The sequence below is a fragment of the Meleagris gallopavo genome, chromosome 22, assembly GCF_905368555.1.
Source record: "Meleagris gallopavo chromosome 22, MGAL_WU_HG_1.1, whole genome shotgun sequence".
NCBI classification, from domain to species: domain Eukaryota; kingdom Metazoa; phylum Chordata; class Aves; order Galliformes; family Phasianidae; genus Meleagris; species Meleagris gallopavo.
Window position 1 is genome coordinate 9,255,449 of NC_139425.1, and position 27,845 is coordinate 9,283,293.

At 43.0% G+C, this 27,845-nt stretch overlaps 2 protein-coding genes across 3 annotated transcripts in view; both read right to left on the reverse strand.

Annotated features, from left to right (window-relative positions):
* LOC100549696 (peroxidasin homolog) overlaps positions 1-13,608 on the reverse strand; it is a 45,449-nt gene extending 31,841 nt beyond the window's left edge. For both annotated transcript variants that reach the window (XM_085241466.1, XM_085241465.1), the window contains exons 1-2: positions 10,318-13,608; positions 2,059-2,130 (exon numbers count right to left, since the gene is read on the reverse strand). In XM_085241466.1, the coding sequence (XP_085097592.1) occupies positions 2,059-2,130; positions 10,318-10,592 (347 nt within the window). In that variant the 5' untranslated portion in view covers positions 10,593-13,608. The remainder of the gene's footprint in view (positions 1-2,058; positions 2,131-10,317) is intronic.
* Positions 13,609-13,748: 140 nt separating this feature from the next.
* Positions 13,749-25,499, reverse strand: PCMTD2 (protein-L-isoaspartate (D-aspartate) O-methyltransferase domain containing 2). Its single transcript, XM_010722399.3, has 6 exons — positions 25,376-25,499; positions 22,967-23,299; positions 21,466-21,568; positions 19,566-19,737; positions 18,476-18,599; positions 13,749-17,087 (listed from the first exon to the last, which is right to left on the reverse strand). Exons 2-6 carry the CDS (start codon positions 23,271-23,273, stop codon positions 16,705-16,707), a joined length of 1,089 nt encoding a protein of 362 aa, XP_010720701.1. The 5' UTR covers positions 23,274-23,299; positions 25,376-25,499; the 3' UTR covers positions 13,749-16,704.
* Between the last annotated feature and the right edge of the window lie 2,346 nt (positions 25,500-27,845).

The following is a 27,845-nucleotide window of genomic DNA, read 5'->3' on the forward strand; positions in this document are numbered from 1 at the left end:
GAATTAGACAAACCAGAGTTCCTCGAGAGAACCTTGCATTAGGAGCACAGGATCTGACTGCCTCTTTCTGTTAACTCTCACAAATGAGGAACTCAGTAACTTCTGAGCGTGAGAATAACTGATTTTCCCAATTTGCTGACCAGAGCAGGAAACAAAACGGAGCGTAGGGGCTGCTATCTAAATGATAACGTTTCATTTATAAAAACAGCTGATATTCACAATTGAAATATTAAAATGCCATACTTTGTGTGAGCAGTGCTTTTCAGCTAGCCCAGTATTCTAGCTCTGGTAACAGCTGTAAGACACCATTCAGAGCAAGCATGAGAGTCTGTCCACCACCTGCACAAAACACATTCCTCCTATTGCCCAAGCATCCATTATCACAAGATTAGAATCACGGGGGGTTGAGGGGAAGGTACATTCAATCCTATTTCCTTTTGCATCTGCTCATGGAAGTCTTGTCCTTGAGGTCCCTATCCAGGAGCACGTGGAGGCAGAAAGCAAAAAGATACCACTTGGAAGAGCTGGTTTTCTTGACTCGGGAGAGCTTCAGTGGTGGAGGAGCAGGATGGGAAATCACCGTGCCTCAGAAGAGCTTTGTGATAGGGCCAGAGTCTGGAAGGCTTTGCCTTATTTTTTCACTGGATATTTTGAGCTCAGATGGGGTAAGAAATATGGTCATCTTCAATTAGAGAAATACATCAATATTAATTTTCTGGATCTTTCCTATTATTTTTAGTCATTAAGTACCACATGGTGCTGTCTGAGATACTAATGAGGGCTGCTCATGTACTCTGGCCAAGCAGAGTATTTGGAAATAACATTTTCCACCAGTCTACAAGTTGAGCTGCTCCCCTGTGAGCAGGGGCACAGGCATCCTGCAGCCATGCTGCAGGATTTGGCCAGTCAACCCCCAGCATGCAGTGAAACAAACTTTAGCAAGCGTTGATTTTTTAAAACACAGCAATTGAACAAGTCTCTGTGACAGAGCACTCCTGTATTCTTACTCTTTCTACAGCTTCTTACAGCTGACTGAACTTACTGCCCAGGTATTCCTTCTTTCAGCACTGCCATCTCTACTGGAGCAGGTTCAAATCTCCCAAAGTCAGATAGAAAAAAACAAATACGGACTTTTTGTTTTGTTTTTTTGCTGTTTACAACCACAGACATTTGAACCCAGGAAATACAAACGTGTCTGCCATGCAGTGCAGATTCCTAAACTAGCTGGTTGCCTCACAGAGAGGCTCAAGCTCAAACCTGGAAGTCTCATAGCTGTTAGCACCATGCTACAGCTCGAATAATCAGATCTGAGCCTTGACAGGCCAATTACATTCAGCACAGTTCTGTTTCTAATCTGGGAGCTGGTTTGGATTCAGCTCCTTGGCTACACAATGCAGATGAACTCATATCTATCTTCAAACCCTTAGCCTTATGGCAGCAAAAAGCAGCAAATGCTCCTGTTACTTCCTCTGATCGGAGTGAGAAACTTGTTAGTAAAGCAGTACATCACAGTGGTGTGAGCATGCCTACTCTGGCTGAGATGCAAAACCAAAGGAAGTGCCTTACGCTCTCATCCCTGTCTGCAATAAGTTAGGTGCTAGTGTTTATTTTAAGGCAAAGCACGGTGACAATCTGGCATTTGGAAGGATGCAGTCTCACATCAGTACCACCATGCAGAGCAGCTGATGTGGTTTATGCATTTGAAGCACTGTGAAAACGAAGCAGCTCTTAATGCATCCCTCTATCATTCTGACCCCAGGCCATAACTCTTTTTACGGGCTACTCTAAAGCTACACATCTTCAGGCAGCAGAGCATGCATCAGGAATCACTCCTTTTAAAAGACAGGTTAATTACCACAATGTAAGTTATTAAATCGCACGTTTGATTCAAAAGGGTAATACACACAATCCAGGGTAGAGCAGAGACAATCATGACACGTACAATTTGGCTGAAATAACCAAGTAAAACCTAGGCCATCTTTAAGCCATTATGGCAGTTAGTGCTAACATAAGTCATAAAGAAAAAACCTCGTGGCAGGATCACCGAGTGGGACTTACAGCGTGTTGAGGTTCTTCAGCCTCCTGAAGGCCCCAGGTTGTATCTCCCTGATGTGGTTGAAACGTAAATCTCTGAAAGCAGAAAACACAGTCAGTGCATTCGTAACAGAAATGAGCCAGTAGAAATCAACATCAAAGGGAAGAAGTTTCCTGGGAGAGTCTGCGCCATGACCACAGCAATGGGAGCAATGGAGACGACAGCAGGGAGGAGGGAGAGTAACGTGGATGATGGCTGTGGGCCATCATTTGTTACCTGCAAAGTCAGCCACCAGCCTGCACAGCCCTACACCTACATCATCTATTTTCATCCCATTGAAAGCTAAAGGCTGAAAGGACTCCAGCGCTTATTTCCATGAATTGCAGCCAAGTTCTGCTACTTATCACCCCAAGTTCACGTACAACGATACGTGCTGAATTGTAGAGAAATGCACATCACCGTGTGGAGCCACTTTTTAGGACCCCAACAAAATTATCTTTGTCCTAAAATGGTTAAATGTGATCAAATAACCTCATATAACAAGCATTTCACATTTTTCTTCACAGTGCTCCAAGACTTCGAACAGCTTATCGCTGCCTGCATTTCAAATCTGTGCCAACTTCAATTAGAATTAGTGGAGTCCAGGGGATTCTGGCAAATTTCAAGGGCTGTCCATGTAACCGCATTGATTTGGAACCCTAAAACAGGTTTTTTTGATTGCTAATGAGATAATAAAATAAGAGCTAAGTGGGTTAACCCACTTAAGCAAGTAGAAACGTTTCTATAGGGAATGCGCATTGATTGGGCGCCTTGCATGGTCCAGCAATTATAACAAATTGCAAAAGACTGACAAACACTTCTTGATGCTAGTTTCTACCCAAAGCACAACCATTTTATTTTATTTTTTTTTTCTGCCTGGACTATTGCATTTAGATAACACACAGCTATTTCTCTATTTAAGACAGCCTTTTAAGGACACTTATTTTAAGTGAATGAATGCTCTGAAATGCCATCGTGCTGTTGGTGAGCTACAGAGCATCTGAAGTCACATTTTAAAGCAAGTATTCCATGCTTCATTTCTAAGAGCTCAACAATTATTTTTACAATGGACCTCAACCAGAACTGGGGCCTTTATAAAATTAAGATTAGAAAGAGACACGTGCACTGCAGGTAGCTGGAAACCAACTGAGTGAGCATCCAAAGTATTCAAGAGGAAGATACACAGCAAATAAGGCTGATTTTAACTTAAGACATAACGTTCCTTAATTTCACATCTTACAAAATAGGTTATTTTATGCTAAAAAATTCCCACTAAGCTTTCTTACATCTTAGGCAGAAAATGTACAGTATTTTTGTCTAACTCAAGTTAAACTGAAATATCAGATCTCTGTCTTGTTACCCCCCTTTTATCACTGAATGGGATAGAATATGTGACAGTGGAAGACGTCTCTTCTGTTGTCTTTTCCCCTTTCTGTAACTCTTCAGCTCCAAACAAAGCAACAAGAGAACTGGTTTAGAAAAAGTCCTGCCCTTTCCCAGAAATTAACCTTGGCTCATCTGCAGTGTTTTCCTCCAGCCATTGCCTTTGCCTGAAGCTCAGCTGGTGAAAGAACACCATGTAGGGCTGCACCAGGAAATTCCTGGCTTGCACAGTGATTGAGAGCACTCCCTGCAGAGTTCAACCCTTCGTACACAGAAACTCTTGTTTCTCCCTATTCCCAGGGTGCTCGCTTTGGGAGCTTCACATTTCTTTTCACAAACAAGTGTGCTTTCACAGGGACCCACCGCACAGCTGTTCTGTGCCAGCCCGTCCCAGCTGCTGGGTACGAGGGCAGCTGGGCTCCCTCACTCCCACTTGCATCCCTCTACCTTGGAATGTGCAAAACCTAAAGGGGGAGGTGGAATTCCCTTCTGATTTAACAATCCTTCATACTTTCAAGGCTGGGAGTCTGGATCTGCACTGAGGACCCCACATCCTTCACGCATTCATAGCCTGGGGTCAGCACTGATTAATTCGGAGTGGCTCTACAGAACATCTCCCCTCATATCAAGGCACCACAGCACTGCCAGGATGCCAGGCTGGGCAATGTGGACAACCTCAGGCTTCTATTATTAAAGTAATTTACCTTTTCTGGCTCCAGGAGGCTCAGCCCCATCCCTGAAGCATATCAAGAATGAGAGAATTTGCAAGCAAATTGGGAGATGCAGGTATTCACAGAATGACACTCGAATCCTTCTGATTCTCTCAGCTGTTATCATTGTGTTGACTAATTAACAGCCTATAAAGCAATCAACAGCTTTTACAACAATCTCCCATTTCTGCATAATCCATTTAGGCTTTTAGTGAATCACATATTACCATCTTAGCTAACCAGATAATTAGCTACAAGAGGTATTTTACTGTAGTTCTGGGGAAATTTGTGTTTGCTTCATTGAAGCATCTTTTGCGTTCATAACACTGTGCACAGCAATCACTGCTTAACCCAAAGTGGTTGTGGTAAGTGGCAGCCACTCAACCATCACCAACGACACAGAGCAAAGGTTGCCTTACAAACAGGGTTAAGACACTGAGGTCCCATCCAGCTTTTCCTGGAGAACAGAGAGCGTGAAAGACATCCTAAACATGATTTTAAGTCAAATATCCCCCCCCTTATGAGAAGAGCCAGAACACTTGTCAGAAGAATGCTTGCTTATATATTAACCACAGAGCATAGCAGTCAGCTCTGTAGGTTCCCCCATCCTGCCAAACAGCCCTGGCAGGAAGGGAGAACAGCCTTGCTGTGATGGGAATGAAGCCTTCCAGACTCGCTGTCATCAGCTCCCCAACTCAGGAACAGCCTTTTCATACATGAGTCCCCAAATGGCTTTAATAAATGACAGCCTTCATCTCTAAATCCCTACAAGGAGAACTGAGCAGCAAGGAGCAGCAAGGGAGAGAAGGAGACCATGGGGGGTCTCCAAGTTTCTGCTATTTTGGTTTGTACCAGTTTAAGACACTGAGATATTGACTGTGCAAGGAGTGAAAATACGTGCAACATGGAAACAGTGATAGATACTAGGATCATGGATGAAACACAAAAGAGCACATAAATGCAGAGAGCCCCATGCTGCAGAACAGACCGTACAGTGCTTATGCACTGAAGTCAGAGCAGTGGGCACACCAGATTTTAATTAAGAACTTACCACAGGCGTTACTGAAATCAGACTTAGAAATTTCAGCACCCACAATATTTAAGGTCTCCCACTTTGTCAGCTGGGTCAAGAACCAGTCAGTAATTCAGCACTCAGCCTACCACACTGTTCTGAGCGTATGCAAGCTAGCACACACACAGCTGGTTCCAGGCAGTGGTTTTGGGTGGCCTCTGAAGGCAGTGAAAGGTTGTCTGCTGATACATCCCCTCCTACCACTCAGCACCCCTCCAGCTCTCACCAGCACAGAAGGCGCAACAAACACTTCCCACTCGAGGTTGGACACGCATCCAGGTTGGAAGACTGCACAGCAAACAGCTGACCTCACCAATCTCAGATAATTCAAACTATTATGTATTAACAACTGGCCTGGAGATTAAGGTCTGATCCTAATCAAACAAGCTAGATCTATTCTTGGATATCCATGTCAGCACAGAGCAGGACTCTCTTAACATGATGCATGTTTCCTTTGCACTGTCTGCTCGAAAATATTGCCCACATCAAATAAAGACAGCTTGCTGAACTCTCTTCCTGAACTGTACTCTCACCCTGACCCAGAAGCAGGAAAAGAAAATTTCAGAGTGTGGAAATATACATACCTTCTTCAGAATGCAGTAGTACCATGTCAGCCTAAATGAAATGCTATAGCATTCCTCAATCCAAAGTCTCTCGTAGCATCAATACCAGCTTTTTAGCTCCTGAAGAGCACGAACATCAAAGTCTCTACGCAGAATACAAAGACACTCCTTCACTGAAAAAATACAGACTGCTCCCATCCAATACTGCAGCCCACCCTGAGGAAGCTGCATTTGAATGCACAGCAAAAACTCCTGGGGATGGGAAGAAGGATGTGGTGAAGCCAAGGGAATGGGGGAAAGCACAAATACTCAGGTGAGAGCCAGATGATGGGTATGACTGCTCAGTGAGTTCTAAACACCTGAGGTAACTACAACCCTGAGAGTTAGGGTGGTTTCAGCAAAAAAAAAAAAAATGCTGCAGTGCTTCTAGGAAGGAAAAAATCTTTGAAGACCTTCCCTCCCTGCTTTCCTTCCGATGAAGCAACTGCTATAAATAGGACACGCAGAAGGCTTAGGTCACCTCAGAAAGGTTTAATGGGAATTAAATACTACAGCAGAAGTAGTCAGCAAGAGATCACACCTGGAACAAGCAGAATGTGTGGGTGTGCATTTAACGACTGCACATAAGACCATCACACACAGAGGAAATGAGTAATCCCCCTCTTCACCCCAAAGACTGAAGGCTCACGATGGACATCACAGAGGGAGCAGCATTTCCAAGAACTCGTTTTCTCAGTGAACCTTCCCCACACAAACATGCGTTGTTCTCTCTCGCAGTTACGCTCCTTAAGACACACCGAGTGCTGCAACCTGCCCCGGCACAGCCCTCCCTGCTACTGAGCAAGAGGAGAAACAAGCAGCCACCAACCACGCAGCACATACAGCAACGCCAGGAAACGAAACTCGTCGAGCTGGCCGTGCTCACAGTGCCCAATTAGCAACCAGGTCTGTGAGCAACTGGGTCACCTCCGGCTCATGCCAGCAATGCATTCAGATGCCAAATACCGCGTCGTCTTTGCTGGTGCCCTCAGCTATGTTTCTCTGGAAGCGTTCATTCATTATGTGCTATGCATAATGCAAAAAGGAGAATAACCCACGGATAATTGGATTGCAATCCATTAGCTGCCAGCCAGAGGGGAACTTCTTTCCATAGATTTCTTCTACTCATGCCCACGCATTTCAGAGTTTATTGTTTTAAATGTCACTCTGTAGAACAAACGGCTTTGAAGGTTAAAGACCTATTGAAATTTTCGGAGTGTATGTTTCACAGCTGTTCCCCTCTTTGGGCTGCTGGCTAAACAAACGGCGTGAATCCCAGCAGTAACCAGCAGATCACATCTGGAGAATCGTGTTCTAGTTGAACAAACAGCAGCCAAAATACGCTTGCAGTTAAAGCATCGTGAATTTTTACAGCTTATCTGTACACGTGTAGCCATTCTTGCCGTCCTGTTCTTTGCTCAGGATAGAACCAACAGGCATCGTTACCAAAGACAAATAGCCTGTTGCTAAAACCAGACACTGGGCCAGGTCCTCGGCTGCTCCCAGCTGGGACTCCGAAGGGAGGAGCGAAATGGCGACCAAAGAGGAGCCAGTAACAGCTCATCAATCCCAGAGCTGGGCCCGTGCCAACCCCAGCATCGTTCCGAGAGGGCCACAGGCTGCTCCAAGGGCCGCCAGCTGGCGAGAACCCCTGGGGGCCATCCGCCAGCAGGGCTGGTCGAGGCACAGCGTGTGCTGGCGAGGAGACTTCCCTGCTCCGCTAGGAGCACTGCAGAGAGGGTGGCACGGAGTCACGGAAGTCAGAAAGTCTCCAACTCCAACTACAAAGCAAAGCTCATCTGGAAGCTGCAGCTGCTCCACAAGGGAACAGAGCTGGAGCCTCTGATCGGGGTTTGAATCCGTAGTTACAGCCTCGGTCCTATTCATACCAGTGGGCAAATGTGGAAAATATCACGATCCCACATTTTTGACTCGGAATAGCTCCACGATCAGACCATTCTTGCTATACGCTCCGAGTGTTCAAACTGAGAACGAACAGTTCTCCTCCCAGCAGAAAAATTAACATACCAAAAAGCTGGAGCAGTCGGGGGCTTGGCTAAGAAGCATTCTTTAATCCTTCACAATTAAAAAAGTATAAGTAGCATTTGAATAATTACAACAGATACAATGGGATGCTTGGTGGCAAATGCATTTACATACATTAAATCCTTAAGACAGCCAGAAAGTCAGTGTCTTTGCTTGCTGCACATCATACAAAGGCACGCAATCTGCTAACAGCTCGTATCACTCTATGGGGATCACTAATTGTCAGTACAGGTTTTACTGATCATTATTCTCCTCTGATTGTCTGCATACACAAGGTAAATCTCACGCAGAAATACCAGCCCATATAGACAGTAGTCTCATGTTGAAACACTACTACTTTCATATCACACACCTACACCACTTTGCTAATGCTTAAAACCACAGTTCCCCATCCAAAGCTATAGTTAGCACATTAAACGAAATGAACCAGCTTTCCCACTGGTTAAGTACGCAAATCATGGACCATTAATAAGCAGTGCACATGCTAACTAGTTAGCAGAAGAGACATGGCAGGGGAAAGAGAAGTATGGTGACTGCATACATTACACTGGAAAGTCTGTCCACCTGTCCAGGTTGAGTTTTACAAAAAAACTCAACGTCAGCTAAATTGCAAACAGATACTACCAGTGCTTTTACTAAAGCTGCATAGATAAGCAGTCACATCTTACTCCCTGCAGCATAAGAGAATGAAGTGTGTTGTTGTCTGAGATCATTCAGAAATACGCCATTCCTGTTCTGAAAAAAAGTTGGTGAGCACAGTACATTTCTCTCCCTCTACAGTCGAGGAATCTTCATAGGAAGCACAGTCAGGCTATTCATTGCAACAACAAATGCTGTCTTGTTTAGAATTAAGAATGAAAATAAAGCTTTATCGAGCTTGGAAATAAGTTGCCAAAAAAATAAAACCCACCACCCAAATTTTTCCCCAGTAAGACATATGTTTAAACAAGCAGCAGCAAACTGCTTTGCTAGAAACAAACAGTGTATGTACATATTAAATACTTAAAGATGCAGAAAAATCTGTAAGGGGAAAAAGTTTGGCAATGATTTGGACAGACAAAGACTGTAAGTTACTGCAGAGCAGACAGCCACTACCCAAAAAGCATGCAACAAACCATCAGGCAGATATTATCACACTGTGCAGTAACCACAGCATCACCAGCCTAGAAAGCAAGCCCAGATTCTATATATATATATACATATATCATAGAATGGCATGGGTTGAAAAGAACCCTTCTGCAATGTGCAGGGCTGCCAACCACCAGATCAGGCTGCCCAGAGCCACATCCAGCCTGGCCTTGAATGCCTCGAGGGAATTCTGTTCTGCTCCATGTCATGGTGAGTCCAAGGTGGCAGTTCTGGCAGCTGCAGCAAGCGCAGGCATTTTCCTGCGTGCCACTACTGTTAGAGCCTCTGTGTTCCCCTTCCACCCAAGCAGACCTGGATGCAACAACTATCATGCCAGCATCCTGCCCCATCAAGTTGCCAGCAGGTAAACTGCATTAAGAGCATCAGTGCAATGTTTATAGGAAACACGCTGCTATGGATGTTCTGCCTCAGACCAGATTTGGTTAGAGCACAGAGACAGGCTTCTTAACCCACCAGGGTTGGATAAGTTTCATAAACAGCAGTGATGTAAGGAGAATGAGCATTAAGATCAATGTTTGACAAGTCTTTCCTGCTGTTTACCCAAAAAAAAAAAAAAAAAAAAAAAGTCTTTCAACTTTTGTCACATGGCTCTGCACCTTAAAGGCACCTGAAAGCATAGGATTTACTATACATCAACAGGAAAGTGCTCTCCTGGACTTGGCAGTAAGAGACGTTTAGGAGACCACCTTCTCCATCTGAATGGCCACAGCCAGCAGCCCCCTCCACAACAGGCACAGCCGACTCTACAGGTATATTTTGTTTCTCAAGGAACACGAGATGCCCCAGTTGTTGCTTTATTGACAAACTTTACATCTGGTTTGCACAGCTGAGATACAAACTGGAAAGACAAAACTTAAAAGTCTAGAGAAAAAAGGGGTTTTATTTATGAAAAATTAAGGTTTTTTGTTGTTGTGGTGTGTTTTTTTTTTGTAGGGAGAAAAGCCTAAACCACAGTATTTCCTCTCTCTCCTACACCCATATCCTTCTGAAATGTAAACTTCATGTGTACCTTTCTATAATTCAGTTTTAACATTTGTGACCTCTGATTTCCCAAAACCATCTTCCAGTGATAGTGTGGCATTATTAGTATGCATTTTCCCAACTGACTGCCCCGTTAACCACTAATTAATGACAAAAGAAGCAGTTTATGTTCTAAACGCATGAAACAGACTCAAGTGCAGACAATCCTGCAGCAAGGACGAATAAATAAAGGACAAAAGGCATTTTTCTTTTTTATTTCCAAGCAGATAAGAAAGGCAGTGGAATGAAACGGTTACTCACAGTATGCTCGTCTGAGGTGGGATGTCAGGGATGGTTTCCAACATCAGATGCATGCATCTTACTGTAGTCCTGAAGCACAGGCAGCGAGGAGGACAGGAGCAGGAGGAACGAGGCAGGAGGAGAAAGCACCAAAAGCCCAGAAGAGCTGAAGGTTTGATCAGCATGGTGTTTGCTGGAGTTATTTTCCTCAATTCTGAGCTGCAGGGAGCTGACAAAAAAAAAAAAAAAAAAAGTTTCCCAGCCCTGAGGTCCAGGAGGAGGGGACTCATCAGCATGTGTTTGCAATTAAATTAAGGCAGTTTGACAGTCCAACCGCCCACCCTCTCTGCCATTATGTACATCTCTGCAGATCAGGCTGTTCCCACCCCTCTTTAATTGCGGCGTTGAAATATTAAGTCCTAGTTTTTTTTATTTATTCTTTCTTTGTTGCTTATTTTGAAGAGCAGGTTAACTCCTTAGGCATCCTTAACTCCACAATGTATCTTTATGGATAATGACCAAAATAATCACTGACAGCCTGGAGCCTAGCTTTTAAGTCAAAATTTCTGCTTTAGCACAGGCTGCAAACTAAGGGTGGCATCTCATCTCACAGCCTCCGTCAAACGCAGCACACAGCATGACTTTGGGGATAGCTATTGCATGTATGTGTAACATCTGGTGAAATGCATTTCCCATCACTTCACTGAACTTTGAACACTAGTGATAAGGGATTTTAAAAGAGGGACTAACAAAGATAAATAACCTGGAAATAAAGATCTAAACCCCCCGACTGGACGCGTTTTTGTCATCTTATAGGAAATTGATCAGATACTAATCCAAAGACCTTTTAGTTAATATAGTTTCATACCATAAAGATGCAACTCAGGGAAATCCTGGGGCTTTGGAAAAACAAAGGGGCAACTAATGGGTGAAGAGAGAAACAAACAAAGCAACCACATTTGGACTGCAGCAACTCCCGCAGAAAACACAGACCACAGTTTGTTCAGCTCTTTGGAGGATTAAAAAAAAAAAAAATGCAAAAAAGAAAGATGTGAGCCCAGTTTAATTTATCACTCTTATCACTATAAAGCTGCTTAGAATGAAAATAGCTTTGAGGTTACAGTTATCACTGTGTATGTTCTTACGTGTGTATTTTAAACAGACACAAGTGCGCAGCATTAAGGCTCGGCGTGAAGCATCACATCACCCCACGTTACCTGTGCGATCGACCCAGAGTTTCCCATGAACTTGCAGATCTGCTTTGTACTGTACATTGCAACACAGCTAACACGGGGAAATAGTACTTACCCCAGACGGGGCTGCAACGTCCCCAGTTTGCTTTCCCCCTCAGATACTTTATCACTTGAATACTCGGAGCAAAAGTGGTTGGTTTTTTCTTTTTGTGGTTTTATGTGGTTATTTTTGCCAGCCTCCCCTCTCAAAGACCTTATCAAGGTTTATACAGTATCTTCTAGAATATATTAAGATCATACTTCTCTTCAGTCAGAAATCTTCCAGGTATTTAACCTTGTGTCAACAAACACTGGACAAGTTACCATTATACAGCAGCTGATGTCTCATAGTTAATCTCTTCCAAAGCATCAGGCATGTCAAACTTGTTAAATGCTATCTTTTTTCTAGCCAGGAAAAAGGCATAAGGCAGCAAGCTTTCTGCACCTAACGCTCAATCAATCATTTGTTTGCATTGGCATCGCTTGGGAGAGGAGGCAAGTTTGCACACCTCCCCAGCTCCCCTGTGCACCCAACTCATGGTTTTGTGCACACTGTCCTCTAGTGGCCACTCAACCTGCTCCTACACAAACATCACCTCCTTCCATGCACATCTGGACAGTTCACAGATTCTGCCTTCAGTTACGTGCCACAGCACAAACCAACCACCTGCAAAAATAATAATAATAATAATAATAATTCCCTCCCAGGTTTATTTCCATTGCTAAGCAGAGAGCTGCGTTGCTCATCAGTCACGCTTCTACGCAGTCTGCAATCTTTGCTCGGGTTGTCGTGCAGTTGGTGGCAGCTTCTGGAAGGGACTGACGTGTGTTTATGTATTCTGTGAGGTTTGGATAATTAGTCAAGTCAGCAGGTTTAACAACAGCCACGTGAGCATAATGGGAACGGGAATAACTGGAGTGCAAAAATGCAGGTTCTGCAACCCTGAATCTACTTAGAAGCAGATCTTTGCTTGAAGTTGAGGGATACCTTTCCTGCTTTGCCCATCTCCCCTCCATGACAAATGAGATGGCTGTGAGATGCTATGAAGCACTACCAATCACAGTTCCATTACACATCCATTAGTTCATTTTATTTTGCATTAACATGACAAATTGTTTAAAAAGGAGTGTGCAACTCTGAACAAGAACCAAAAGTTAACTCCTAAGTGACTGGAACGAACGTTCTTGTTTGTGCCCCTCGCTCAAGTATTTCTACCCTGTACTAGAAAGAATTCCACACTGACATAGCAGAAGTTTGGGGTTTTCTTGTTTTTAAACACCCTTGTATTGTTTTCGTCTACCACTTCTGTCCCAGCAGAAGAATTTCAGAGTACACCTTCTTAGGAAGTGATGAAATCTTCAGGAACTGAGATGTATATCCTACTATGAAGTGAACATAAACATTACCTGAAACATAAACATTACCTGTCTTGACAAATTTCATCTACTTGATACCACTGATACAACACATCCGCAGCTTTCCAAAGCAGGAAGGGATTTTTTTTTTTCCTAGCAAGCATCACATGAAGGAAAGCATTAATGCTGTACTATTCCCATTTTACAGCCTGTAAGAGGACATTATTGTACACACAGACAACAGGAAGAAACAATCTACGAATAACTATCACATGGAATAAAGGTCAATAGATAAACTCTATTAGCAACAGCTGGATTTGCTATTATGAACAGTTCCCATTACAGCTGAAGCCAAAGCATTATTCTCAACATTAGTGAAAGCCTTGAAATAAGCTCCTAAAATTGGCATTAATTGAGAACTAAATCACAGCACAGGAGGTGAGAGAGCAGTTGCAAAAATGGTGGTAATTGAGAACGCATTAAACAAGGTCTTGTCACGTTTGGTTTAGAGATCGTGTCTGGAAACAGAGAAACAGCCTAAGTGAGCTCCTGATACCTCTGCTCTCTATAAACCCATCAGCCAGGTACGTGAACTCACTCATTAAATTTTCTATTAAAATCCAGACCAGTGCTGTGTATGCTAATTCCAAAATAAATCTTGCACAATCCATTACATAAAGGTTTGGAAGTCATCAGATGGGCAGGTTTCTTTTGATTCTATTCTGAGGAGGTCATCCAGAAAAACTATGCACCTGCACCATATGATTAAGTGCTCTTAACCAGTGTTTAGTGTCTTAACTTTCAATTATGGAAATAAGTAGTTCACTACAAAGTATTCTAATCACAACACGATGCAAAGCCACGTTAAGAAGGCTAAAAAGTCTTTACTGAATTTATTGATACAGAAACACTCATTAAAGAAAGTTTTACCACTTTTGTGTGCCTCAGGCCAATTCAATCCATTCCCCATACACAGACTTTTCAGCTTACACACTGGTGATTAAAGCAGCTTGAAGTCCATTTCTTTTTTGCAAATTTACTGCGCTGTCTAAACCTAAAGGGAGTCACACACAAATAAAGCAAAGACTAAAAATGAAACAGTCAAAGCAGGTAAAATTCCTAGACAGCTTACAGACCACACACACAAAAAAAAAACCCCAAACAGTGATGCCATAATTACTAACAACACATACAAAAACTACAGTACAAGTGCTTGTGCACAGGGAAAATGCATTTACAGTTCCCCTTCCTTTATACACTATAAGCAATGCTATTTCACAATTATAGTACACAGAAAACTGCTACTATGAGTTTGTTTGGATCTGGGGGGTTGTTTTTTTTTTTTTGGCAAGGGGACAACCAAGAACATATTTTCTGTGTATATATTTATTTACTCAACCTCATCCAGGAAAAACAGAATACTGCAAAAATCTAGCAGATGTAATACAAAGGCAAAGCTGGTGAAAATCTGATAAAATATCTTTGAGAATTGGGAAATGGTTAAAAATAACAACACAGAGCTAAACAAAAGATGTTCTCCCTCAACTGGCCAATGTTAACAGAATCTCAGTCAGATTCATTAGCATGACCTGAACTTCAGATGCCAATTTTAAAAGTAACTTCTTTATGACATCCGTGAACAGTTCTGCCATTAATGAACTAAAGGCTGACCTGCCAGCCAGAGGTAAAATGCACCCTGTACATGCAGAGACATGGAAGTTGTGCCACCACACAGAAAGGTGCATACCTGGTATGACAGTTATTCTAAAGAAATAATTAACAAACACAGAGATGACAGCCCTTGAGGAAGCGCAAGAAAGACTTTATGCAGATTTTATTATGCCTCCATTTATCATCACACACAGAGTTCTCATCTGCAGAAAGAAATTCCCTGTGGTTGCCAGATGTACGAGATGGGTGCTTGAAGTTTACAGGAAGCCATCAGCTCAGTGGCCACAGAACCACCCCAATCAAAATAAACCAAGAAAACCAAAGGAGCAAGAAGGATGATCCAATAGCCTGGGGGCACTGCAGGCAAAATACAGCCTACAACTGCTTCACACCACGTGGCCACCTGCCACACCACAGATACCACCTGCCACCACACCAGATAATAATCTCAAAGACAAAAAGAAGCCCATTTAAACAAAGGAAAGTTCTCCAACTTGGGTTGAGATAACTAAGAGGAATCTGTGTATTTTTCAAGCTGCGCAGAACTTTGAAACTCGACTTATCATTACATTGTGCAACTCAATACCACTAAATGAATAACCAGCATTCTTTTGGCAAGAGAGTCTTATTCATTGCTCCTCAGGAACTGAGGAGACAGCTTAAAATAGATACCAAAGTGATACCAATGTAAGAGCTTCTGATGGGGTAACATCTTTCATAACTTCATTACCTACTAAGGGTTTTTCTGTCGTCATTCTTTTTGGTTTTACCCTCAGCTTACAGGAGTACTATCCATTATAATGAGCTCGAGGGTTTCTTTTCTATGACTATGTTGGTCTATGCAGGTTTCTCAGATAGGCCGAAGCAAATCAACTTTCCCTTCCACACGTGGAATCTCCTCCCATCAGCATTACAGGAAGACTTAGGAATAAAAATTAAAAGTCCACACCTATAAAACTGCACTGTTCTTCTGTCCACTGATGCAAGTCTGTTATAGCATCTATTCCTTTGTTGCAGTAATAAACTACCAAGACAACCTCATTCCACTTGCTGTATGTGGACTACGTGTACACAAGCTGCATTCCAGCCACCCTGCTATGACAAGGGTGCACACAGGAACACCTAAGTTAGAATTACATCAATTTGGTGTTCCAGAGCTTCCACATATCCTCCACAGAACTCCGTGGCTCATTTCCCAGGATATAAACTATGCCCAGGCTAGAGCTCTGTGCTCCACTCCAGTCAAGCAGATTTTAGTTCACGCATCACTGCAAAACCTGCAGATTCTGCTTTCACAGCCAGTATTGACCATCTCTGCTGCCCATCTCCTCCTTACCCTCATCCCCATCCAGGATTACTTTGTAAACACTTCTGGAGACAACAGTCACAACTCTGAACACTTGAGCATCCTGTCAAAGCTCATCAGCTTCACTACTCCTCACCTGACTCCACTGCTTTAAAAAAAAACATCACGTGTAATACTCTAAAACAGGTGTCTCCCATCAAGAAAACCAGTGATCTGTAGAACATTTCTACCTTTTACTGAAAATCAGTATGAAATTTGAAAGCAAAGCTGGGTCCAACCAAAGGGGAACTGATGCCTTCCTTCCACATTCAAAATCTGGACATCTCAAGAGTAACACCAGAACTTCTTTTCTGTAAAAGTTGTGCTTTTTTCACATTTCTGGAAGAAAAAGATTTGCCAGGTCAGCTTTTACTAATAATCTTCATCCTCCGTTGAACACACACCATGGTAAACACACGGCAGGTAGAGTGGGAGGGAGCACAGACAGCAAAGGTCTTTGGGGAACTGCTTAAGAATCTAAGAACGTTTAAAAACTGCAATTCAGTAGAGCAGCCATCTCTGTGCAGTTAGTTTCAGGGAATTAAATCCTCCATTCTGTAAGCAGTCAAGCACTTCACCAACTTGCTACCTAAGGAATTCCTGCTGTAGAATAAAACTATAGCACACAGCCAAGAAGAAAGAGGAAACTTAAAAAAGCTATAATGTTTAAGTATACAGCAGCCACATTCCCCAATCAGCCTACTGCCTTGGGTGGTCGTATTAGCAGGTAAGCAAGTGGTATACGTTTGTCAAGCCCTAAGTAGTATTTTATTTTCTGCCTACTTCCCATATCCTAGAAGGAAATTACTTCTCCCTGTAATAAAGCAGGTAATATTTCAAGGGATCAGGCAAAGGCAGGCTCAAGACCTTTTCTCTCAAAAAGTTTACAGGGGGATCTGGCTTTAGTTCAGAGGGTTTCGTTTCTTCCTCTTCTCGTCTCTCATCCTCAGTCTCCTCACAGTTGTTGTTATCATCCGATGGGTTGGAGATCCGACTGGCGAAGACCTCTTTGTCCAAGAAAACAATTGTTTCCATGCGACGGCGACGCACACGTCTTCGTTTAAATCTAGGGGGGTTCTTCAGGCCATTTCCGTTCTTGCTCATTGTTTCCTGATGTATAATTTTTTTAATGGTTCCTCGGATGGCTATGCGAGCCAGATCCTGGAGGCTGCGAACTGCCACAGGGGCTAAAAGAAAATGAAAATCATGAACAGATATGGAGAAAATCTCCTCAAGAGCACTCTCAGGAAAAGCTGCATTTGCTCAAATTAAATCAGGCCACTTGAATTCCCTGCTGCGATTACAGAAACAGCTCTATTCAATTCCTGTCAACTCCGGTAAACTGTATTGCAGCTTCCCAAACAAAATTTAATTATGCATTTCTCTCATTAACTGGAGAGAAAGAATGGGATGAAAGAAGAGTTTCGTATTTTGATGTCAAGTCCTCACAATTATTTTAAGATACGCAGGAGACCATAAGAACGTAGACTTAGTTACTGATACTGTGACTATTTAATAACCCAGATATTTTCCTACTGTAGATATCTAGACCTGAAGTCTATTCAATTCATCCACAAATGATTTGCCTGTTGTGAATTTATTTCAGCTTTGCCAAGTTCTTTATTTATAAAACATAAGTACTATTTATGTTCATCAAAAACTGTTTCAGACTTAGCGGGAGAAGACTGGCTGGAAACCATTTGGTAAAAGTAATTTTAGAAACATACAATAACTTACTGTGTTAAAAAAAAAAAAACCCTCCCACACTAATAGTTTGGAAGACTTCATTTTTCTATGCTTATTTGCTGCCAGCATGTAAATTCACAACACAACTCATATAGCATCAATGCATGTCTGCCTACAAAGGCACCATACAAAGCACACTCAAATGCAGACTTAGGGGACTTTATGGTGCTGTACAGACTGCTTACTGAGCTGCTTTTTGTCACACAAAGACACCTTTCCAGAATAAGACCAAAGCCTGACTAATCTCTTTATGAGTATCTTTGTCTTTGCGTGTTCTTAAGAGGCCGCTTTACACCAAAGTCTTAATCTGAAGATTGGGGCCATGGCATACAACTGCACTTCAAACAGCTAACCAAAAATTGCACAGTTCAGATTCCTCAACTGTTCCAGGCTGAGGATAACTGACTTGTTTTGAGTAGGATAACATTTGTTCTCAGGTACCATTTATGTATTCTCTACCACCACAGCACAGCACCCAAGAACCACGAAAGCAGGTGATCTGGGATTGAAACTGATGTCTGTAACGACCAAACATTTCCTTAAAGCTTGGGTATCGTTTTTTTGTTGTTGTTGTTTTTGTTTTTTTAAACACAACGTTAATATTTAGAATTTATTCTATGTGATTCTGAGTCTACCTGCTGCTAGGATCAAAGATAGGATTCCTGTGTTGGAACCCAATCTAAATGGACAACTGCTCCAAGAAGGAAAACCAGCTGGAATAATTTTTGTGGAAATACGCATAGCAATGTCACAACTAAGGAACCAAGATGCATCTTATAACCAAACAGCAGATAAAATCCCTCCCATAGCCAAGAATGTTTGTACTCACGCAAATGAACAAGCCTTGACTTTCCTGAATCTGCGTGGTTGGGCTGAATCAAAGGAGCAAAAGAAACAGCAAGAATCTTCTTGGTTTCCCAGGCAGAAGGACCAGTACGAGTTATCTTAGTTAACTAAACCAAAACAAGGAGATCATTGTCCTTTGTGTGAAATACAGTCAGATTTCTAAATAGAAAATGAACAAGCAATCCTCTGCCTCTATAAGTGGCTACAGTACTAGAAATTACTACAGTAAAAAGTCAGGTAATAATAGCAATCAATTGTTTTCCTCCAGAAAATTGAGACACCCTGACAGAATTAGCCCCAAATAGCTTTGCCCAATGCAATAGAATACGTGCAGTGGCAGTTTGGGTCACCCTGCTTTCCAGTCCTTCCTCAATTCTGAATCAGAACAGCCATGTCCAACCAGTAAGAAAAAACATCAGTCTCAGGTGAACATCCACTCTTGAAGGAAGACTGCAACTTACTGAATATCAGTTACAGCTTAAATCATCCACTAATGCATCTTAATGAGAAGCAGCTCTGCGCTGTTAACCCCAGTTATCTTGCAGGAAGTAGAACATCAGATACCTACCACCTTGACCACTCAAGTTTATTAAATAACCCAACTTTACACCAAAATTGATCATCTGAATTACCATATTGAGTTTACAGACAGAGCAGTAACTCACATTTTAGTAAAAGCCATTGACACTTGTAAATAGGGACAACTTACAAAGCTCTTTCATAAGCCAGTTAGAGTATAAAGCCTTCTAAAAAGCAATTTTGTACTTTGTCATAAGTACAATGCTAGATTATATAACTTGAACAAAGCCTTCTTACACTTTCCTGCAGCATGGAAATAAAGTTGCAATTAACAACAAAAGATAAGCACATGCTATGAATACTATGGTAGAACTTAAACACTACGAAGTGGGCAGAGTACTGCTTCCATTCTGAATGAAAACTGGTGCACCTCATGCTTCCTGCAATTTGCCAAATCACTGCTGAAAGAAGTGCAAATTAAAGAAAAAAAGTTATTGACTGTGCTGAGATCGGAATTAAAAATTACTGAAAAAATAAGTAGAAAGGTACTCAACCTTCTCTTCAAGGGGCATGACAAGAATTCCCCCAACTTTCAAGAGGTTCTTCATGTAGTCTTCGTGTTCCTTCTGAACTCCAGCCCCGCAGTAAACGCGGTCATACTGAGTGCAGTCCGGGGAAATCTCTAAACAGTTTCCAGTAACAAAAGATGGCTCACAAAATTCAAATCTAAAAAAAAAAAAAACCCATCAAGAAAATGCATATCACATAAGAATATCACAATTTAGCAAATGAATTGCTTTTGTGGTTCTGAAAGAATGAGGAGAGTGAAAAATACTTAAGAAATATTTCATGGCGTTTCTCCTGCCAAGCTTTTGTATTCTGGAGATGATCAAAACAGAGCACAGCTGAAGTTTCAAAACCACAAAAACGAGGTGAGAACACTCAGATGAACACTTCCAAAGGGTATCAATACATAACTTCACACCTGACTTGCATAAAATTTGGTAGTCTTGAAGTTTTAAGTTACCTCCTGCTCTCTCAGTTATAATATCCAAACGTAAGCATTAGACCTGCAATTCTAGAAGTAGAGACCTGAGGACTGCTGCACCAGGTTCTTCAACATTTTCAGGAGCCCTTAAATGTTTTTCAGATGTTCTGGAGAAGTCTGATGCCTCAGCAACGCGTGCTGAACACAACGGGAGTTTTGTCATTCACTTCAAAAGAGCCATGATTTCACTCTGCTTAAAACACAATTCTTGTCTGTTTCATTTTTGATTTAGTTTACAATCAAATTGAGTAATTTTACAATGCTTCTATTTTCTGTACATACTCCAAAATCCACATAAGCTTTAAGGCCTGGGTTTTACAGCTGATACAACATATATTCTTCTGCCAGCACCTCAGCACAGTACCTACTTACTCCTAAACACTTCCTCAAGCTTTTGGCTTTTGCAACCATGCTAGACTTCACAGCAGCTGGCTAGCAGCCTCCACACGTGGTGTTGTAGCAGTCTGATAACCCAGCAGCCATTATCCATCAGCAATACCAGTTTTCTAGTCATAGTGATTTCTGAATTCAGTTGACTTTTGCTTCATAACTATCTGCCCAGAGAGAGAAGAAAAGCCTTCCCTAAAACCCCTGTTCAAACCACAGCAATGTGACTCTGGGAAGCAGGGAGTCATCTATGTGCAAGCACCTTCCAGGCAGAAAAAATTCAGTCTGCTGCCAGCATTAAGAAAAGATGGCTCTTATCAGCAGCTTTCCAGTACTGCAGTAACAGCACAACACTGAGTAGTCTGAATTCCATCACTGAAGACTTTAATTTTCTTCCTCCCACAACAGGAAAATTTTCAGGTAGCCAGAGATGCTTTCCTTTCATGTTTGAACAAACTGTGAGACAGATCCAAAAATGAGACAGCTACAACTTTTATTGCTGAGGTTGCTTTTGGCAATGGTTATCCTGCTAGCAAGTTATTAATTTTGACAGCAGCAGAATAGATGTTGTAAGGGAGAACATAAATCAATTCCCAAGCAGCTTTAGTACTAACTTAATCATTATAAAAATACCTTCTTGTTTTAAGATACCATTTTTCTTCTTCTGAGACTAAACATATTAGGTCACTACCAACACCAGTTCATTTTCTTCTGATAACTCACAGATCACAAGCATAATTATTACTGTCACTTGCAGTTTCCAAGTTGCTATCTGTAATTGCATTGTAAAATAAGTAACTGTTTTCAGCTTCTTTCAGGCTCTGTCACATCAGAACTGCTGTAGGAACACTACAACAATTTCTAAAACTCTTCCACAACACATATGAGCTTAGAAGGTCACACACTGCAGCTCAACAATCCTAAGGATCCAGAATCCTCAGATTACCCTGAGTGCAGAGTTGCCACAACTAAAGCCAAGCACATAAGATGAAACTAAACGGCCGTTCCAAAAATCTTACTTGTCAAAGCTGTCACTTGTTTTGATGAAGAAGTCCAATTTCTGCTTTGCATATTCAATCACATCAGAATGAAGCTCCACACCGTGGTTAACACCAAAAGGACCTGAAAATTTAAAAGAACAGGTACCAGGTAATGCTAACAGGCAACACAAAATGCAGCAGAACTAACACAGTTTTGGTTACTTCCTGTACCAGATTACTCCCCAGGTGGCAGCCAGTCAGTGATTGTGTAGAGTCAGGTATCTTATTAATACAATGGGAAGTACAAACCTACACTCAATCTCTGACAGTAAATAAGGGTGTTTTGCACCATTCACTTTGAATCAGCAGTCTTAACTATACAAAGTCCACTTTGTATAGTTTGCAGGAGGGAAACAATGGCAGTGAAGAAACACTGTTGATCTGAAGCTGATCGCATGGGGAAAATTCTAAGGTGCAGAGCAATAGAGAGCATATTTTAATAAATCCTTCTGAAACCTTTACACTGTTTTATACCCCTTTCTGATACGCTAAAAGTCTCCTCAAAGAAATTAGGACCAACGACCTCAGTTGTACCTCAATTAACAACAACAGTAAATTAGGAAGATGCAGATATCATTCACTCATGCTTTTTATGTTCTAATCAATAACCTTTCCAGGTGGAAGACTCAACTCCCAGAGTTAAAATATTGGCAACCAAAGTAATCTAACAAACCTAGCAGAAAACGTGACTCCATAGAAGGGCCTAGGATGTAGGAGTGGGGCTCTATCCTGACAAGAAACATTCCAGCAGCTAAAATTCCTGACACCCCCACAAGAGGATAGAACATACCCCATAGCCATTTATTTATCCTGGCAGCCAAAAGCAGCAAAAGACTGACTTCAGAAATGCTTGAGGGCAGACTGCTATTATACAATATTACTTTGGTGCTTTTCACCTACTGCAGATGTGGTCACAAAGCCAGTTCTGATGCATGAACTTTGCTTCCACAGATTCTATTCCCCACCTATATATTGATAAGAACCAAAACTGGATGTCAGATGTGTTACAGTCTAGAAAGGACAGCACAAAAAATAACAAGGCACTGAGCAGTTACAGTCAGAGGTTTCTCTGAGCATGCTCAAAACTAGTTTCAACAACAGCATTCCTGCTCCTGAAGTCTTGAATTGGGCTCTTGCTTAAGCAGCAACAAACAAAAGTTTGTGCCAGTCCTGCAGGAATAACCTGTGTAACTGCACTGTTGCCTGCTCCAACTTGCCACAGAAATCTGGACACCATCCAGATCCAGAAAGAAAGCTGCATGAAATCCTGATAAATTGGCCAGCTGAATCGATGCATTCTTTACTTTGCCAGATATCATTTTGTTTCATTACTTGAGGAATGCATCTTCCCTAATTTCAAGGCTTTAAAAAAAAAACAAAACAAAACAAAACAAAACACACACACACACACACACACACACACACACACACACCCCAAAAGCCTAATGAAAATAGTTAGCACGATTGAAAAGTTATTTACCCAAGATGAGTCCAACCATAGAACTCAGATAGCCAGTGCCGCTGCCAAGATTCAAAAATGACAGCCCTGGCTGCAGATCCAAAGCTTCCATCACCTCAGAGTAAATGCAGGGTGCTGAGAGATGAATATTTCCATGCTTCCACGCCAAGTCCTTGTAGGCATTGTCTTTGAACTCCTCCAAGTAGTAGTCAGCTCGATCAATGGCACGGAATGCCTGCTCTACCAGCTCTGTCCGGATATATTGTGCCTCCTTCAGGTTATCAATTAACTCGTCGTTGTCTTCTCCTGCACTTACTGCACCTCCCATCTTCAACCTTTGTGTAAGCACTGGAACTGAAGAAGAATAAAGATTAGGTGAGGTATAGAGAATGCATCTGAGCTAAGTTATGCTGCTGCATATTCTTTGTGAGAGACCTGTATGTACCTGAAGGTCAACAAGCAGCAAAAACGAAACAAAACAAACAAACAAAAACATTACTGCCATGCCAGCCAACCAAACCATGACGAAAATAGAGCAGATCTGGTATTTAGTAGCTGACACCAGTATGGGAAGTTAAAATAGATAACTCAGATGATTGTTTTCAAACAATACTGACATAATACCACTGTGTCAGCTGTTTCACTGAACCCTTTTACATAGGGGGTTACTTTAGATGTTATGCTCATAGGTCATTTTTCATTGCAAATCCAAGCAATAAGTTAAGTCTGGCTTGCCACTCAGAATTGCTACATGTAGACTATTTCTAACATATCAAGTGGAAATTAAAAGACAGGTTGAAAGAACCAGAAAACCTCAAGCTGAACATTCAAAGAAAACATGAGGGCTGGGGGTTTGCAGAGGTTACAGACTCTGATCTAAATATAGGTACAGCTTGCTTTCCTTAGCAAATGCACTTTCACCCAGCTCATCAGAGCACAGGCCATCACCAGTGAAGGACCACAATACAAACTGCAACTGCTGAGACAATTTTCACTGAGTCCAATGGAATCCAAATTATTCCAACCTTGTGTCCCCCATCCCCCATTTAAAGAAAAAAGGGGGGGGGGAGGAAACAGCCCTTTTCAAAAAAAGAAACAACTTTTTTTTTAATGCATTTATTTACAATGCCTTTCTGTGCTCACAATGACAACCACAGAAGCAGGAGCTTTAGAATTCATTCCTGCCATCAGAAGATCTGCCTACAGCAAAATTGTTGGAGTTTGTTACATTCAGCAAAGTGAAAGTTACACACTTTCACTTTCAGAGGAAACAAAAAACCTGCAAGAGCGCAAGAAAGTTTCACAATTATCCAAATGACATACCAGCCCCATCACCTTCAGAGAGGCAGAAAATAAGACGTACTTATGCAAAGAATTCAAGCCAGTTTTTAATCCATTCTTTAAATACAGCCTCAAACACACCAACCCCATACGAGACCACTAGCAAACCTTGAAGAAAACCACCCCTTTCCTTTCTACAGTAACCCCTTCAGCTTCTCTACACACACACACACACACACACACAAAATGGTGCTGTATCAATTTCACAGCAAATTTAAGACTAAGGTGAGTTCATCAGCCAATGTGATTCTTCCTTCTCTTCTCACACACACGTTGACTTGCTGCAGCCACACTTGGAGGGCTGGGTCTGTCTGTGGGCAGCACACTTGCTGTAGCACTCTGCATTGAAATACTCTTTCCTGAAGGTATTCCCTTGACTTCTTCTGCTGTTTAATAACAAAAGCGGAAACAAGCGCAAGTGCTTGATGTATTAAAGTCTGCATTTTCAGCTTTAAAGCATAAAAATAAAGCCTTTAACAGTGCTGCATTCTGGATCCCAAACCAATACATGCAATCCCCACTGGGACAACAGGTCTGACCTGCTATCAGCTCAGCTTTCTGAGCAGCAGACAGCCTGTAAGGAGGAGCCCCATGGACACACAGCTCCCTACAGGTGTCACTGAAGCATTACTTTCACTGACCTCCATCAGAACAAGTGTTTTATTGCAGATGGTGGATTATCCACTTCGGGTAATTCCGTATTTGTGTTCTTTTCCTGCCTTTCTCCATTCGGAAGGTGAAACACACAGCACGGGTAGGCGCTACCTTTAAGAAACCTTTCCAATTCGCTTCCCTGCACCCCCAGCAACACTTTGCACACAAACCACGAGCAGGTGACAACACAGGCACGGCATCAAGCAGCCTTCCAGCGCCACAGCAGCCCTCCGCCATCCTCACAACCACCCCCCACAGAACGCCCTCCATCACACGCCTCGAACGGAGCAGCAAAAACAAAGCCCACACGTTACAACGCAACCAGGGCACAAGAACAACACACTAAAGCGCAGTTCTTCTCCTCCACAGGCAGCCTGACATCACTCGCTCTGACGTTACGTGCTACATAAGGATCCTCGTCCCACTGAGCCGTACCTGGGAGGCAGCGCGGCCCGGTTCCGCCCGCTCGCTCCCAGCCCGGCTCTGCCCGCAGCTGTAAACACTGCCCCGCCGAGCGCCGGCCGCGCACTACGCATGCGCGGCACGCACCATCGCATCGGGATGGTGGGGGGGAGAGGAGAGAGCCCCGCTGAGTGCTATGGGGGCGGGGGCTGCCTGGGCGGTACCACTGAGAGCTGCCGGGGGGGGGGGGGGAGGAGGGCTGGTTGGCTGAGTGCAGGCTGGGGCTGTATAGGGGCCTGTGTATGTATGGGGCTTACAGAACAGGCCGTCAGATCAGAGCTGAGGGTTATGGATGAGCAGAGCAGGAGTACGTGTAAACCGTGTCCAAACAGCTGAGGTTGGCAGGCTGATATGGCCAGCAGAGCAGGGATAACACCAGGCTGAAGAGCAGAGCGGGTGTACGCAGGGACTGGGACAACACACCGCACCAACAGACGTGTCCTAAATGTGCACCAAGTTTAAGTACAGACACTCCTTTTTTCCACTGTCCCTTTGCACAGCCCGTGGGCGCATCTCCCAGGCCTTACTGGAGACATCATTGCTCCCTACAGCTCCTTAAGGAGGTTGGAGCCAGGTGAGGGTTGGCCTCTGCACCCTGATAGCAGCGACAGGATGAGAGCTGGTGGCTTTAAGTTGCTCCAGGGGAGGGTCAGGTTGGATATCAGGAGAAATTTTTTCTTGGAATGGGTCCCCAAGGCACAGCTTGGTGTGGGGAGTGGCAGTGTGGGGATATGTCTGTCCCCAGCTGGTACATGTGGTCCTTGTGCCATCTCTGAGCTTCCTGCACGAAGCCTGGCTGACATGAGATGTCCTGCTGTCATCTACCAGACTTGGGAAAATGTCATGGGAACCTGGAAGAAAGCATTACTCTAATTGATGTTTGCATTGATGCTAATTGATGTTCTGCATTTTGAGCCTATGAGCATCCAGCACGCATGGAATTGTGTATGTGTTTCGGCAATCATAAATGCCAAAAAGAAATTCCCTATGAAAATCAGTGAAGAGCTTATTCACCTGACTCCATGGGCTGGAGAGAACCACGGAGTGTCATCACAAGGCTGCCACATAGCTGACTCACCATTTGTGCAGTAGTGTCCCTGTCCCCTAACATCTTCTTCCTGAGCATCAGACACCTGATTTGGATTATATGCAGCCAAGCAGGCTACTTCAATGGTTGTAACCAGTATGGCAAGGTCCAAGAAGACATTGGGTAAAGGTGGTTCCTATCACCCACCTCAGGATAAGACGAGTTTCCTCTAATACTGTGTGTCTCTTCATTTACAAGTGGCCCATACAGTGTCAGCTGAGGCTATGGGATGTGTGACCTCTAAGGCTGCAGATAGATAGGATTGTCTTCCTTGGCCTTTGATCCAGGATTTGGTCCTGTGTATGTCTGCAAAACAATAAGGGCTAACCACATCTAGACAGGAGATTTCTTATGTTTTATAAAGATTATTTGGGGGGGGGGGGAAGAAAAAAGAAGTCATCCTTCCAGACACAACAAGACTACAGTGGGGAAAAAAAGAGATTGCCTTGGTAAATGAGACTCAAATAGGAAGAAAGTGAATCAGCATCAGAGATGTATTTATGCGTTAAGGTGATTATCTCAGCTCCCTTCATTAACATGATAACAGCAGACTCCATGCTAACAGGCACCGGGTAATACTGTAGATGTCTGCACTTTCATTTCGCAGAAGACAGCTGCCTGGGAGAATGGGATTATTTGTGGAGAGCGAGCACTGAAACTCCTCCTTGCTGATTCAACCAAAACAGGACACGTTGATTGTGCTTGCCTCGTCTTGTTTAATAAGAAAAGCACTCAAGCATAATGGCAACGCTGTTGAAATCTGCAAATGCAGAACAGACAAACTCCAGACATATATGATTCCAGGGCTTCCGTTCAGCATCTGCTCCTCATCCCAGCAGAGCTGCTTGAAAAACAGCAATTTTTTTTTTTTTTTTCACAAAAAAGTATTAAAAGCTGGGTAAATATTGCTGTGGGGAGGCTGTTTGAGAGCCCTGACCCTCCCCTGATGCAGCTCCTTGTGTCCTTCATGACTTAACATGTCTGCTGCAATTGCTGGTGTCTTGTGCTACTCCTTTTCCTGTGCTTTGTTAAGACCTTCCCTCTATCCTTACGGCTCAGTGGGGGCTTTGCTATCCGACCACCGGCTTGCACAGCTCTAGATGCTTCTAAGAGCGGGCAAATCCAAGTGGGACGAGGAAGGCAGGGCCTGGGGACACAGGGCCGGCGCACACAGCATCTGCCAGCCTCACACCGCCAGGTGTCCCCAGCAGAACGGGCACAGCTGCGAGCCTCGCCAGTGGGATCGGTGATTTAACTTTCGGAATTCCACCTTGGGGATGATCGGTTAAAATGGGATGTTTTTATCCATCTGAAAAAGCAGACAGTAAAAATGACTTTTAGCATGCAAGCCAGGGG

Coding starts and splice junctions, on each gene's coding strand:
- PCMTD2 (XM_010722399.3), bottom strand. CDS start 23,273: ATGGGAGGTGCAGTAAGTGCAGGAGAAGACAACGACGAGTTAATTGAT. Junction 21,569..22,966: donor TATGGTTGGACTCATCTTGG/GTAAATAACTTT, acceptor TTAAATTTTCAG/GTCCTTTTGGTGTTAACCAC. Junction 17,088..18,475: donor GTCAAGGCTTGTTCATTTGC/GTGAGTACAAAC, acceptor ATTTTCTTTTAG/CCCCTGTGGCAGTTCGCAGC.